The sequence below is a fragment of the Salvelinus fontinalis genome, unplaced genomic scaffold (assembly GCF_029448725.1).
Source record: "Salvelinus fontinalis isolate EN_2023a unplaced genomic scaffold, ASM2944872v1 scaffold_0282, whole genome shotgun sequence".
In the NCBI taxonomy this organism is placed as follows: Eukaryota; Metazoa; Chordata; class Actinopteri; order Salmoniformes; family Salmonidae; genus Salvelinus; species Salvelinus fontinalis.
This window is the reverse complement of record NW_026600491.1, coordinates 17,385-33,466: the sequence shown is the minus strand read 5'-3', so window position 1 is coordinate 33,466 and position 16,082 is coordinate 17,385. Positions and strand designations below refer to the sequence as shown.

At 45.1% G+C, this 16,082-nt stretch overlaps 1 protein-coding gene across 1 annotated transcript; it reads left to right on the top strand.

Annotated features, from left to right (window-relative positions):
• The first annotated feature begins 197 nt into the window (after positions 1 to 197).
• On the top strand, positions 198 to 10,632 carry LOC129845343 (ubiquitin carboxyl-terminal hydrolase 38-like). Its single transcript, XM_055913233.1, has 11 exons — positions 198 to 382; positions 930 to 1,665; positions 2,318 to 2,453; positions 2,609 to 2,738; positions 3,379 to 3,480; positions 4,097 to 4,255; positions 4,499 to 4,692; positions 4,883 to 4,982; positions 5,113 to 5,219; positions 6,617 to 7,988; positions 9,623 to 10,632. Exons 2-11 carry the CDS (start codon positions 984 to 986, stop codon positions 9,785 to 9,787), a joined length of 3,147 nt encoding a protein of 1,048 aa, XP_055769208.1. The 5' UTR covers positions 198 to 382; positions 930 to 983; the 3' UTR covers positions 9,788 to 10,632.
• The last annotated feature ends 5,450 nt before the right edge of the window (positions 10,633 to 16,082 follow it).

Genomic DNA, 16,082 nt, shown 5'->3' with positions numbered 1-16,082 from the left:
AATGCTATGCCTCTCCAATGGCTATGAGCTCAGTTAGTGCGTAAAATAAATCCGTGGAATAATACATTTTGTTTTAAGTCATTACAAACCATTGTCATTATGTTTATATTTGTATTTAAACAAACCTATAATTCCCAAAAAGTTTATATATTTTATTTTATAGTCGCCATTTTCGTTCTTTATTAAACAGGCAATGAGATCGTCAAAAGCAGAAGGCTCGTAGAAAAATTCGTGGTCCATCGGAATGACGTTTCTGCAGGGCTTTTAAATCAGCTGATTTTGTAATGTCAAAATAAGAGATGAATGAGCTGTCAACAGGCGACTAATGTCAACTGGCATTTTATGATATTTTAATCGGATGCTGGTGTTATGAATTATATTGGTACGTGATGTTTCGGAAGATACATTTCTGATAGCTAAGTTAGTGACATCTCCGGCCTGCTTTGTTGCAATACCATACACAGCTAACGTCATGCTAGCATAGCTAGCTAGTTTGTTAAAGAACGTTAGCTTGCTAGATTGCGAAAAAGAAGTTTGTTATCCACACATGTTTTATTTGTGCATCAATGCCTTTAATCTCAGATAATTTTAATTCGATAACATGCCGCTTGTGGTTACTGTAACTAGCTCAACGTGTTAACTTGTTCAACTAGCTAAGTTAGCTAGCTTTGTGATGATAAGGCAAAGCATGATGCTCTGTTGTTTTTGTTTACCTGTGGCTAGCTTCATAGCCGTGTGATATTGCTATGCTTATACAACTTTTCAGCAATGGTAAAAACGATTACAGTTTGTTATTTACAAGTTGTTGACCGAATCATACGTCTAGCTAGCTAGCTGTGGTGGACATGCCATGGAGAAATTGAAAGCTAGCCAGAATAAGTAACTGGTCACTAATGGTGGTTGATGTCCTGCTCGCTCTCGTCTTTTAGGTGTGGACTGCTCCCTGATCTTTCCCCTCACAGCTATATAGATCGCCTGCCATCATGGACAAGATTCTAGAGGCGCTGGTCAGCTCCTCTCACTCAGTCCCAGTGAAGAAGGCCATCGTGAAGAAGGTAGTCGAAGCCGCAGAGAAAGAGGTCACGGCGGAGCAATGTCAGGCCCTGTACACCCTCACCACTCGCCTCATCTTCTTGGGCGAAGACGCCTTCCAGAAACAGGTGGGCTTCCAGGTGCTGGAGGCCTATGCCCGCTACCACCGTGCTGATTTTGAGCTCTTCTTCAGCAAAGACTTTGTCCTGGGCCTGTTACAGCAGGGCTACGGCCCCCTGGACCGCAAAGACCCGGCTGTGGTCGACTACATCCATGGCTGCCTGCGGCTGCTGATCAGCTGCCCCTCGGTGCTGGATATCTTCTCCATCATCCAGACAGAAATCCTAAGGATGGTGTGCGAACGGCCTGAGCCAGCCCTGTGCGCCCGTCTTGCCACCATGCTCTCAGACTTCGTACAGTGCATCCCCCGGGAGAAGGCGGCCATTTTGTTCTGCCAGCAGTTGGTGAGGACCATTGGGTACTTCCACTGTCCGGCCAGCCAGGAGCAGGAGCTGAGGGAGTACGTGGACCAGGTGACCAAGGTCAGCACGTTGCTGCAGAACATCTGGAAGGCGGAGCCGGTCACACTGCTGCCATCTCTGCAGGAGGTGTTCGCTATAATCTCCTCCACTGGTGAGACTGAGGGAGGGAGCACCACACACAGTCACAGATGAGCACACACACACAAATTGCACTGTATGTGTCTATGCATCAATGCCCCATACAAGTTGGGGCGGCAGGTAGCCTAGTGGTTAGAGTGTTGGGCCAGTAACCGAAAGGTTGCTACATCGAATCCCCGAACTGACAAGCTGTCGTTCTGCCCCTGAACAAGGCAGTTAACCCACTGTTCCCAGGTAGGCCGTCATTGTAAATATGAATTTGCTCTTTACTGACTTGCCTAGTTAAAGAAAGTTTTATAAATCATTTGAACAAAATGAGCAGTTTCAAATACAATATCAATTTTTACTGTACACCAGTAAAGTACACAAATGTATTTTCTAATGCAGTCACTAATTTGACCTCCACCTTCGCCCACCTATGGAAAAACTAGGAATGTCAGGCTTGTTAGTACATGCTTGAGACTTGGAACAGTCACTACAGTCATTTTAATGATCCAGGGTGGTGGAGAGTTTATGCACCACTCAATATCAGACTTGAATTGGGTCACTTGGTTAGGAAAGAGGTTGTAAACAAGACATTTTAATAGAATTGGGACATATTTTATAAGCTGTGGCCCAACAAAACATCAGTCAATTATACTCAAGTTTTTTTGTGTTCTGCACAGACACCTCCTTCGACCCCTCCATTGCCCTAGCCAGCCTGGTCCAGCACATACCTCTCCAGATGATCACAGTTCTCATCAAGAGCCTTACCACCGACCAGAACGTCAAAGACACCAGCATGACTCAAGCACTCTGCAGGTCACTGGGTGCCTTTACTGTGTTTTTATTAGCTAAACTGAATAAATGAATCCGTTGTATTTGCGATGTGTATACATGATGGGATGTAGTGATTTAATAGAGCTTTTCTGCCCTTATTTACCGTTCTCTCCATCTCTCTCTCTTTCCTTCCTCAGGATGATTGACTGGTTGTCCTGGCCTCTAGCCCACCATGTGGAGATGTGGGTCATTGCCCTGCTGAAGGGACTGGCTGCGGTGCAGAAGTTCACCATCCTCATAGATGTCACCCTGCTTAAGATTGAACTGGTGGGTAGTGTACTGACCACTATTTGTAGTTACACATGGTAATAGCAAAGACAGTACTCTATATGAAGATGGGCAGAAACTGCTTCTCCAATAGAAACTTCCGATCACACTTGTAGGCGACGTTGGCAAGATAAGCCCATGCGCAGAAACACGTCATCGTGTCGAACGGTCGTCTAGCGCTGAACTGTGCATGTGCAGGCCGTTAAATAAAAGGCACTCCTTTGATATAAAGTAGTATTTGACAAAAATGAAAACGTGTCACTTTCACGAGGTTGGAGTAATAACATGTTCAACTACTGAAGACATTGGCTGGAATCTAGCCTGTGACTTTAGATTTGGAGACAAGTCACAACTAAGGAACAATTTTTCACTTCTCTCATTGGAGAGAAGCCTGATCTGTTTCGCAAGCGTTCCCGGAAGTCTTGCGATGTTGCGCCTCTGGGTTTAGAAACTCTGTAGTGATAGCATCTATAACTACAGAGTAACTTCAGTTAGAACTGATGAATAGATGATCACATGAATGAAAATGTGTTCCTGTAGTTTGGTCATTATGGTATCTAGCTATATCACTTCTGAATTGTGTGTTTCTGTGTCAGTGTGTGTACAATAAATATGCTGTGTGTTTTATCTTTGTGTGTAGGTATTCAACCGTCTGTGGTACCCCATCGTGCGACAGGGGGCCCTAGTGGTTCTCTCCCATATGCTGCTGAGTTTCCAACACTCTCCTGAGGCCTTCCACTTGGTAAGAAACACACAATTCAACTCGTTCTATTGCGCACCGCATGTCTTTCCCTCCCTCATTCCCCCTATTTAGCTGAAATACCTTCAGGCTCCATTAAACTCCATTTCCCAGAAGCACTCTCCTCTCAGCAGGGCTCTTCCACTAATGAGGTGTAAAGTGTTTAAAGCACCATGATGGTCCTTTAGTTGACTGGTGGTGGTTTCATCTGCCATGATTGTCAATTCATTTTAAAGAGGTGATTACATTTAAGTCAGTGTGACCCCCCCCACCCCCCCATAACAAAAAGGGAGGTTTAATGTAGCATGTGAAGGTTGATGTTTTTACCAGTCACTACATCAGTGTGTTTAGTGCAATTCTACTGCTATATGCAGTGCCTAGTTTCCTCCACTGCACCTTTCCACCTTGTAACAGATTAGAACAGCTGTGATGTGCATATGACCAAGAACATCATGTCTACCAGCACTGACTTTGCTGATGAGGATAAATTGACGTACCACGACTGTGATGTGTTGGTTGTCTCACCTAGCTGTCTTAGGATGAATGCGCTAACTGTACATCTGCTAAACGACTTTAATGTAAATGTTTGTCTACAATACGTTCAATGTGTGTTCCCCAGGTCGTGCCACACATAGTGGACCTGGTTGAGAGTCTGAAGCGGGACGGCCTGCCCACCAGTAAGGCTTTCCTGCTGCACTTCACAGAGCTCGTCCACTGTATGATGTACCAGTACTCTGGCTTCCCCGACCTCTACGACGACATCCTGGAGGCCATCAAAGTAAGACACCTTGACAACGAGTGATCACACGAGTGTTGCCCTTTTTTTTTAATGTATCAAACATTTACTGTCCTTTATATTATGATCCACCTGACATGGGAGGGGGTGGGTAGGTTTACGTTATTTATGTGACCAAGTGTAGTGTTTGTGGCGTCGTGAATAATGTCATTATTGAAGGATAGCAGCTCATGTATAGTAAACGTGGTGTATGGAGTGTCTGAAAGCTATCTCTCTCCCCTCTAGGAGCTTCCTGGGCCCGGTGAGGAGAAGATCAAGCTGGTTCTGAACCAAAGTGCCTGGACGTCCCAGTCCAATTCGTTTGCCTCAGGCCTGCTGAGGTTGCCGGGCAAGTCTGAGACGGGCAAGACTGGCCTCATCAACCTGGGAAACACCTGCTACATGAACAGTATCATACAGACACTCTTCTCAGCCACAGAGTGAGTAGTGGATTTAGTACACACACAACTACACGTTGCATTTATATTGAATTGATCACATGGTTAACAAAGCTGTCTATGTACGTTCTCACTTGAATCCTCTCATGATAGAATGATATAATGCTGTAATATTTATGTAGGAAGTTCTTGTGAAATGCTCTGCACTAACTCTTCTATGGTCCTGTCCCAGTTTCAGGAGGCATGTCTTCTCGTTACGTCTGAATGATGCCACTGCCAACACACTGATGAAGAAACTGCAGCTCCTCTTCACCTTCCTCTCACACACCCAGGTTTGTCTCCCGCTGCTGTTAGTGGCCATCGGGTTTTTCAATGCAAATGACTATGGATCCATCCCTGACGTTTCACTTGGTGTGTGTATTCGGTGAGTGGTCATAAAGTTTGTGTGTGTCTCTCCTGCAGAGGGCAGCGTACGCCCCCAGAGTCTTCTTTGAGGCGTCTCGGCCCCCCTGGTTCAATGCAGGTTCCCAGCAGGACTGTTCCGAGTACCTCCGCTTCCTCCTGGACAGGTAGGTACACCATCTAGTAGACTGCTGGAGCACCCTACAACTCCTTCCTCCTGGACAGGTAGTACACCATCTAGTAGACTGCTGGAGCACCGTACAACTCCTTCCTCCTGGACAGGTAGTACACCATCTAGTAGACTGCTGGAGCACCCTACAACTCCTTCCTCCTGGACAGGTAGTACAGCATCTAGTAGACTGCTGGAGCACCCTACAACTCCTTCCTCCTGGACAGGTAGTACACCATCTAGTAGACTGCTGGAGCACCCTACAACTCCTTCCTCCTGGACAGGTAGGTACACCATCTAGTAGACTGCTGGAGCACCCTACAACTCCTTCCTCCTGGACAGGTAGTACACCATCTAGTAGACTGCTGGAGCACCCTACAACTCCTTCCCCCTGGACAGGTAGTACACCATCTAGTAGACTGCCGGAGCACCCTACAACTCCTTCCTCCTGGACAGGTAGTACACCATCTAGTAGACTGCCGGAGCACCCTACAACTCCTTCCTCCTGGACAGGTAGTACACCATCTAGTAGACTGCTGGAGCACCCTACAACTCCTTCCTCCTGGACAGGTAGGTACACCATCTAGTAGAGTGCTGGAGCACCCTACAACTCCTTCCTCCTGGACAGGTAGGTACACCATCTAGTAGAGTGCTGGAGCACCCTACAACTCCTTCCTCCTGGACAGGTAGTACACCATCTAGTAGACTGCTGGAGCACCCTACAACTCCTTCCTCCTGGACAGGTAGTACACCATCTAGTAGACTGCTGGAGCACCCTACAACTCCTTCCTCCTGGACAGGTAGGTACACCATCTAGTAGACTGCTGGAGCACCCTACAACTCCTTCCTCCTGGACAGGTAGTACACCATCTAGTAGACTGCTGGAGCACCCTACAACTCCTTCCTCCTGGACAGGTAGTACACCATCTAGTAGACTGCCGGAGCACCCTACAACTCCTTCCTCCTGGACAGGTAGTACACCATCTAGTAGACTGCCGGAGCACCCTACAACTCCTTCCTCCTGGACAGGTAGTACACCATCTAGTAGACTGCCGGAGCACCCTACAACTCCTTCCTCCTGGACAGGTAGTACACCATCTAGTAGACTGCTGGAGCACCCTACAACTCCTTCCTCCTGGACAGGTAGTACACCATCTAGTAGACTGCTGGAGCACCCTACAACTCCTAAAACCTGTATGACTCCAGGTATAGATGGAAAGAATGTATGTATAAATCTAGTGTTTTGAGAGAAGGATTTTAATAAGTTAAAGAATTAATGTTCACTCGAATGGGTGTTATTGAAAAGGACAGCTCCATTTATTATGCTGTTACATTCATTTGCATGTTGTATTTTTGGTTGAACTTTCTCTTGTTTCCTCGTGTTCTGTTGCCAAGGTTACATGAAGAGGAGAAAACCATCCAGGTTCTCATGTCATCCAAGCCAAATGTTGTCTCCCCTGGCAACGGACCGAGCGACGACACCGGGGGTGAAACCTCTGTGGAGGATGCCGGAGTGTCACCCGTGGCCCCTGTGGAGGGGAAGTCTGAGGGGAATGACAAGAGGACGCTGATTGAGAGGATGTTTGGAGGCAGGCTGAGCACGGGTATCCGCTGTATGACATGCAACAGCGTCTCGGAGAAAGAAGAACCTTTCACTGACCTATCCCTGGCCTTCTGTCCCTCCACCACCTCCAGCCCTCTTCAGACCGAGGGCCCCTCAGAAGAACCCCGGGGCACCTGCCAGGGGGCTGTCAACGGGGGCAGCGAGGCTCCCGAAATAGGCCCTTCTCCCAAACCCGTCACGGCCACCACCGGCGTCCATTTTGTTCCAGGGTCCAGCGAGCCACCGCTGTCTGTTCCTGACCTGGTGGACTACTTCCTGGCGCCAGAGATCCTGGACAAAGAGAACGCCTACTTCTGCCAGAAGTGTGGCTCGCTGCAGCGGGCGGAGCGGGGGATGAGGGTGGTGGCGGCACCCGAGTACCTCATCCTCACGCTGCTGAGGTTCTCCTACGACGCCAAGTGCCACGTGCGCCGCAAGATTCTGGACAACGTCACCATCCCGCCGCTCATGAGACTGCCCGTGCACGCCCCTCCACCCAAACACTCTTCGTCCTCTTCCTCGCCACCATCCTCTCCACTCCAAGTGGACTCACCCGTGAGCAGCGAAAACCTGGCCAAGAAACTGAAGCCGTCGCAGAGAGAGGAGGAAGAGACTGGGCTAGAGGGCGACAACGGGATGGCAGGAGGAGAAAGTGAGGTAGGGGTGTGGCCAGTGGCCCAGTTCGTTCCCTACGACCTCAGCTCTGTAGTGATGCATTCTGGGATGTCGTCGGAGAGCGGCCATTACTACTCATACGGCCGCAACCTCAACGGTGCCGACGGAGCCCAACACCACCTAGCCAATCGCCTCGCCCTGGGGGAGGAGTCTGGGAACGGGCAGACTGAGCCCATCGCACTCACTTGCTCTGGGGCGACTCATCCCAAACAGGAAATGGAGGAGGTGTGCGGGGGTCAGGCGGCCGGCGATTGGCTGCTGTTCAACGACAGCAGGGTGACGTTCACTTCGTTGGGGTCGGTTCAGAACGTCACCAACCGTTTCCCCAAGGACACGGCCTACGTGCTGATCTACCGGAAACAGGACGTTACCGGGGGGCAGAACAGTACCGGTGGAGTGACGGCCAACGGCATGAGACTGGGCTCTGAACCTCCGCTGCAGAAAGAACTGATGGATGCCGTCACCAAGGACAACAAGCTCTTTTTACAGGTGAGAGAAGGGGATGTGAGGAGTTACAGTATAGTGAATGAGGCGTGTTCTGTTTGCTCGTGTTTATCCAAGTGCTCTACTCACTTTCATTTACAGTATGTTCATTTTTGGTTTGAAACCTTAAAAAGGAAATCGTCTCTTTAGTTATCAGTGCAATTTTTTGTTTTATCGAATTAACTCTTAAATTGTTGACGTAAGCAGCCTCTTCCATTGGCTTTACAAGTAGGCCAAGCCTCACCTTTGACCCCCACCCTCTTAACCACTAGAGAGCAACAACCCATATTATAATAATCTACTTTCGTCTCTCTCTCCATGACCAGTTTTAGATAACAGGGTAGCAGAAGGGTGAAAATCCGATTCACTCAAACCAATTATCTCTATATAAAAAGCCCTCCAGTCCCACCCTGTGTCGGAGCCTGTCATTTCTGTCACTAAATACAGGCCAAGGAGGGGTGACGCAGCCATTAGCATAACCGTTTAGTGTGATCCTGACCTAAATGATGCATCAGGCTATGCTAATGTATTGGCCGAGGGAAGTGGAATGTGTTCACTTATGATCACGCTAGCCTCCAATAACCTTCCTCTAATTGCTTGATTAGCATGGGACGCTGAGGTGCATGCGTATTTACATTTTAGTCATTTAGCAGACGCTTTTCTCCTGAGCAACTTACAATTAATGCATTCATCTTAAGATAGCTAGGTGAGACAACATATCATAATCGTATCAGTACATTTTCCCTAAACAAAGTAGTTATCAGCAGGGGTGCAACTTTCACTGGCGACGGGGGGGACATGCCCCCCTCTATACACACACACACACACACATTCTGAAATTGCATTTTTGTCCCCCACAGTTTTATCATTGGAATGTGATACAAAACAAGGCAACAGTGTGCTTTAGGACCATGCGAACGCCTCTGAGCGGTCGGTAGGCTATTTGGCATGTTTATCTGACTGGATACATAAAAAAATAAATAATAATAATTATGTCACCCCCCCTGCGTCTAAAACCAAAGTTGCACCCCTGGTTATCAGCAAAGTCAGTGATGGTGGGGAAAATACGTTTTTTTTTTGTTGTGGGGGTGGCATCGGTATGTCAGACACGTTTTCATATTCTTCAGGGTATTTCTGGTAATGTCAAGTCACGCTTTTCTCTTCTCTTTTGGACTTATTTTTGGAATGTTCTTTCAACTTGTGCCCATGTTCAAAATTTAACAGGACCCTGCTTTCCATGTATCTATTAACAGGATTAAAGTACTTCTGAACCAGCTTTGATCAAAACATGTTGCAAGTATTCAGAAAGCCAACCATACACATGTTGCACATTTCCCTTGTGCTTTCAAGATGCAATTAGTCAAGTGAAATTTCATGAGTCGTTAATCTCTCAAAAAAACAAGACTTCAACCACACATTTGCAGTAACCACTAGAGGACAGCAGAGCTGCATTTTCTTGCTCAGACAGAATACCCAAACTCCTGGGTCATGCTCATTAGGACAGGCAACATTTTAAACCGTTCTGCAATGGAAAATGAAACTCCAGGTAGTCCCTGCCTGTTTCTGTTTTCTTCCATTTGGTCCCTAATGAATGACCCTCTGAACAGTGTTTAATGGTCCCGAACTCCTTTGTCCAATAGGAACAGGAACTGAACGCGCGGACCCGAGCTCTCCAGGCGGCCTCTGCCTCCTGCTCGTTCAGGCCCAACGGACCAGACGACAACGAACCCCCGGGCAGCTGTGGTCCCTCGGGGGGAGGAGGAGGAGGTGGGGGGTTCAACACTGTCAACAGACTGGTCTTCTGATGGAGGAGGGACTGGGAAGAGTGAGTGAGAGACAAGTAAATATAGCACTGAAAGACCACTGGACTCATATGAATGAGAGACATGCACAGAGAAGTCTGGTTGGCTACTCATCCAGTGGATGGTGAAGCACATATGAACGTAAAGAGAGAGCGCTGAAGATATTGGAGGGAGCACTTGAATACAATGCATAATGTTAACGCCCACATGGACTTAAATCCAACACACAACACTGAACTCAACACTGGACTCAACCTTACAGTGAGGGTCTTACCTCTCATATCTGGCTCTGTCGTTTTATTATCATCCATAACTCCCAACCTTCTGCCTCGGGACAAGCTAGACCTCATAACCTTTTCTGGTTTGCATGCATTTCTCTTTTTCAAGCGGTGGGTTTGATTTTTGATAAGGAGATTCATTGATGTGTACTTGTCAGATAAGACATTTTCATATGCAATAAAATGTACAGATATGGGTGCGAAAGTATATTCAATAAACATGGAATATGATTAACTAATGCCATGAATACTGTATACAAAAAGTATAAGATGCGATTAATCTTTTAATACAACGTGTGTAATTTGCGTCAGAACCATTGCATGCTGAACGTTTGACAACGTTCTTAAGGTGGGGTTATGGTTACTAACATTGACTCTTATAATTAAGTTATTCATTCAGGGATAATATTTTTTTGTTGCAGATTTTGTGCCTTTTTGTTAGATACTATTAATCCAGATTTTACAAGCAGAATTTGACTGGAAAGACACAAACCTCAGCCTTGCTGTACAGTGTTTTAAAGTAGTGTACAATACATTATTTCTCCCAATATTAAAGATGAATTGCTGAAAGTGTCTTGTTTGTGTCTTCCTGCTCTGTGCACCTCATGCTACCCACAAGCCCCCCTGGTGAGTTTTACACCTTCTTCACGGTTCACATTCTTCCACAAGTGTCATTTAGATGCTCTTGTATTATTGGCTTCTCTGAACACACTGCAGTAGCTAGCTATCGGCCGTGTGAATGCATGGCTGTGTTCAGCTTCATGTGTTGTCAGTGCCCAGTCTGCCCACACACAATCAATGCCTCCTACCTTTTGTCTTATTCAACATTAAAATATTGTAGGTTGGGTTGATACGTGTATTGTTTTTCTTTTCATGGCATTCCTCCGCTGTAGTCATACTGAACATTACATGTACTGGCTATGGTTCTTAGGTTTCCAATTGGCCACTTGATGTTTGAGTGAATGTTAAGACTGGTTTTGAGGCACTGTTAATGATTGAATGTCCAGACATTTACCTTTGGGTGGTGTTCCCATTTAATGAAGTCTGTTGCTGTGATACAGATAAACAGCTCTTTAAGGAATACCTAGGATAGGATAAAGTAATCCTTCTGACCCCCCCCCCCCCCCCTTAAAAGATTTAGATGCACTGTTGTAAAGTGGCTGTTCCACTGGATGTCATAAGGTGAATGCACCAATTTGTAAGTCGCTCTGGATAAGAGCGTCTGCTAAATGACTTAAATGTAAATGTCTAAGTTGCGGTAACATTTCCTCGGCCCGTGTGGATGTGATTTCATCAGAGAACCTAGAGGGGTTGGGTTAAATGCGGAAGACACGTTTCAGTTGAATGCATTCAGTTGTGCAGCTACCTAGGTATCCCCTTTCCCTTCCCTAGATCAAAGACTGAGCAGAGTGGCTTTGAAGCTGTAGCCAAGACCACCTGCTTCAGGTGTGGTGCGTTTGTCACTGCTGTGGCGTCTCAAGGTTGCTCATGCACAGTCCCGGCATTTGGTCAATTACCGGTGCTCTTCTATGCCCATAGGTGAATATGTTTGAGTAAGACTGAAGGAGTGTCCAGGAAGAAGGAAATAAATCCATCCTCCTTGACAATCTTGTATAATACCACGGGTTGTGTTCATTAGGCACCAAACGGAGGGAAACGTTCTGAAACGGGGAGGTAATATCTGAACATGTCCGTTACAAAAAAAACGCTATTTTTTGTTTTATGTTGCACAACATTTTGAAGTGTTTTGTTACGGTGTGCCCTAATGAACATGACCCAGTAGAGAGATTATAGGAGTAACAGAAGGGAGAGTTCACGGTGATGTCAAACAGACCTCCCATGGGAAAGCCTCATCATTCAAGTCACCAGCCAGGATAGGTTTCCTTACCCAGTGGAAACTGACCCAAAACCTCTTAGATGGGGCCGACATGTTATAGAACCCTTACCCTCTCCAAAAGGAGACTGAGAAGGATCTTTATGTAATGGGTCTTAAAACAGTAGTGTCAGACTTGCAATAGTGGCACTACATGAATAGGAAATGGGAGAGAATGGTATGCAACGGTTGACCCTATCAGCACACTTGCTGTTGCTAATGGCATAGCCAATATGTGTAATGTAGCAATGCAAGCTTGTGGTTTGCAAATGGGGCATTTCTGTGCTATTCGGTATCCCTGCCATTAGGTTTACAACACACTGTAGTAGTTGCACTGTAATCGCCTCAAAAAGCATTTGGGAAAAATCAATGGCACTCAATTATTAATTGACCGATCCATTTGCGTTTCACTTCTACAGTTTTGTAAGGACACATGAAAAGTTTTTTTGAGCAATGACATTCACTGTAAGTTACACAACTCAGTGTTGTATGATATCAAGTGTGGCCTTTTATTTGATAGCACCAGAGCAGCTTCATCAGCACGTTCAGATTGCCCAAATATACTGAACAAAAATATAAATGCAACATGTAAAGTGTTGGTCACATGTTTCATGAGCTGAAATAAAAGATCACAGAAATGTTCCATACTCACAAAAAGCTGATTTCTCTCAAATTATGTGCACAAATTTCCTTACATCACTTTTAGTGAGCATTTCTCCTTTGCCAAGATCATCCATCCACCTGACAGGTGTGGCATATTAAGAAGCTGATTAAACAGCATGATCACTACACAGGTGCACCTTGTGCTGGGGACAATAAAAAGTCACTCTAAAATGTGCAGTTTTGCCACACAACGCAATGCCACAAATGTCTCAAGTTTTGAGGGAGCGTGCAATTGGCATACTGACGGAAGAAATCTCTACCAGAGCTGTTGCCATATAATTGAATGTTAATTTCCCTACCATAAGCTGCCTTCAATGTAATTTTAGACAATTTGGCAGTGCGTCCAACCGGCCTCACAACCGCAGAACAAGTGTAACGACGCCAGCCCATCACCTCCACATCCAGCTTCTTCACCTGCAGGATCGTCTGAGACCAGCCACCCGGACAGCTGATGAAACAGGAGTATTTCTGTCTGTAATAAAGCCCATTTGTGGGGAAAACTAATTCTGGTTGGCTGGGCCTGGCTCCCAAGTGGGTGGGCCTATGCCCTCCCAAGCCCACCCATGGCTTGAATAGGGCCTAATTAATTTATTTCAATTGACTGATTTCCTTATACATTCCTTATAACTGTAACTCAGTAAAATCGTCGAAATTGTTGCATTTATAAAACATTTCAGTATTGTATATAGATTTGCCTGGCTGCACTTTTTAGGAGCAACTTTTTCAGTCTATGTAGATTTGCCTGGCTGCACTTTTTAGGAGCAACTTTTTCAGTCTATGTATTTACTGCCATGGTGGCAAAACAATTTCCCTCTGGGAACATATGAAGTACACTACAATTCAATTCAATTTAAGTTATGAAATACTATTATTGTGGCGGTGGGCTTTAAAATGGATGCTATAACCCCTCTATTATTGCAGAGATTTCAATGAAGGCAAAAACCAACGTGGGATGAATTGATGAGCAGCTAACATCCCCACACAAACACAAATCACAAATGCATATTGTTTAATCCCTGTTTTGAGTGTTTTTATTTTTCTGTGGTTGGTCTCCACCCATGACACGTCAAATGCAATTGGTTTTAATGCCTTTCTCATAAAAGTTTAAGTCCCTTGCAAAAGCATGAACTCTGGAACCACTCATTTAAAATGTAATTTAATAAACATAATGCCTTCTCTGTCTCCATCCCTTCCTCTCTCTTTTTCCATTTCAATCTATTGGGGACCATGAAGTTGGGATTTATGCTCCTGTTAAGTTCCCCAGTGACTAGCATGGCTCAGCAAAATGCCAGTGACTGGAGCAACTTTTGCCACAGCAATATCTTTCTTTCAGCTCTATGGTGTCATAGACCCATCTTGAGGAGCACACAGTAAAAAGGAAAAATTATCTCCCGGGCTGAATAGGATTTTGGAAGACATTGACAAGTAGGATCAATAGTATTATGGATGGTAGACTGACAAATGTACTCAATTCTTGTCCTCACTGGTTGGGCTTGCCTGCTGTGACAAATATCTTTAATGGCTATGTGAATGTTTAAATTGATTCATATTAGAATGTAAAGTCTCACTCACAACTGGGTGGGTCATGACTGTACTTAGTTGTGAATCTGCATATGATTAATACATTGTTTGAATGTTATTGTGTTGCCTGAGTCATACATTGAAATGTTTTTTTAACCTTTATTTAACTAGGAAAGTCAGTTAAGAACAAATTCTTAATTACAACAACAGCCTAGGAACAGTGGGTTAACTGCCTTGTTCAGGGGCAGAACAACAGATTTCTACCTTTTCAGCTCGAGGATTAGATCTAGCAATGCTCTAACCACTAGGCTACCTGCCGCCCTGTGATGGCTGTTGTGCACAATAATAGTTATTCATTTGTATTAGTAAGTTATATGAAAAGTTCATATTTGTTTTGGTACATTAGTTGACTATTTGTTAATCAATATTGACCTTCATGTATACTATGCTCAAACCCATTAGAAATTGGCAGTCAAACATTATAGATGCACTTACAAATACAGGCTAATAGCCAAAAGACAGTGGAGAGCTTTTTACCATTACAATAACATTCCAGGATTCCACAGATACTTTAACCCTCATGGGAACTCATCTCTGTCAAATTGCCAATAGTCAGGCTCAGGGTCTACAAGAACAACACCACTAGAGTCTTCGAGGGTTGGATAGCCTACTCTTGCAATGAAGCAACAGACATTTCATTCATTTGGGCTCCTGAGTGGTGAGGGGTCTAAGGCACTGCATCTCAGTGCTAGAGGCATCACTAGAGACACCATGGATCGAATCCAGGCTGTATCACAACCGGCAGTGATTCGGAGTCCCCCCGCAGAATTGGCCCAGCGTCGGCCGTCATGGCAGCGTAGCCTAGTGGTTAGAGTGTTGGACTAGTAACCGGAAGGTTGCAAGTTCAAATCCCCGAGCTGACAAGGTACAAATCTGTCGTTCTGCCCCTGAACAGGCAGTTAACCCACTGTTCCTAGGCCGTCATTGAAAATAAGAATTTGTTCTTAACTGACTTGCCTAGTTAAATAAAGGTTAAAAAAAAAAAAAAAAAAAAAAAAAAAAAAAAAATTTGTAAATAAAAATGTGTTCTTAATTGACTTGCCTAGTTAAATAAAGGTAAAACAAATGATGAAGAGATCTGTTTTAGTTATTGTTGCTGACATTATAATATTCCTATTCGAGTTTTGTTGTTTCTGGTTTTGGTGCTCACACTTACACACATAGATACAATGTAATGGCAATCGCCAACTTTCTAATTGTACGGTCATTTCTACTCTGTCCTCGAGGTTGCATGACTTCGAGCGAACGAATGGCGCCCATTGTGGTAAGTGTAGTTTCCACGTGCGCATGGTATGAGAGCTCCTACATTGAACAATGGAATGCAGTTTCTTTGTTATTCCATTCAGTCATTAGAAAGACATATTTCCCCCCGGTATTCAGTCAGATGGGTGTAAATCTATACTAACCATGTGCAACAAATAATTTATAAAAATGCGGTTATTTGTTTTAGGGGGAGAAACGCCAAACAATTGAGAACTACATGTCCCATGGTGTGTTGGTAAATTTTTCCTGCACGCCGCCTCTCCCTCTGCCTGCGTGTTCCAAAGGAGGCTGTCAGGCTGAGTTCAGGGAAAACACAGAGCTGCCGATCTGTCAATCATAATTAGCAAACACAGGGAGTGAAACTGGGAGGAAGGTCGGTGAAACGCTACGTTTTTGGGTGAAAAGGCATTGTACTTTCCGTGAAACAATTATGCGTCGGAAAGGAGGGGAAAATAAGTATCCTAGTGTGCTTAAAAATATTTGTTATACTTTGGAAGGAATTGCATAAAAGCGCGTTCACTGAAAGCCAAACTCGGCGAGTTTCACTTGCAAGCAACTATTCTGCTTGGAGTACGAAACATATCCAGAAGAAGGTAACCACGGACGCACGACACTTTGGGATTTAATTTGGCTATTTAAC

Coding starts and splice junctions, on each gene's coding strand:
- LOC129845343 (XM_055913233.1), top strand. CDS start 984: ATGGACAAGATTCTAGAGGCGCTGGTCAGCTCCTCTCACTCAGTCCCA. Junction 1,666..2,317: donor CGCTATAATCTCCTCCACTG/GTGAGACTGAGG, acceptor TGTTCTGCACAG/ACACCTCCTTCGACCCCTCC. Junction 3,481..4,096: donor CTCCTGAGGCCTTCCACTTG/GTAAGAAACACA, acceptor TGTGTTCCCCAG/GTCGTGCCACACATAGTGGA.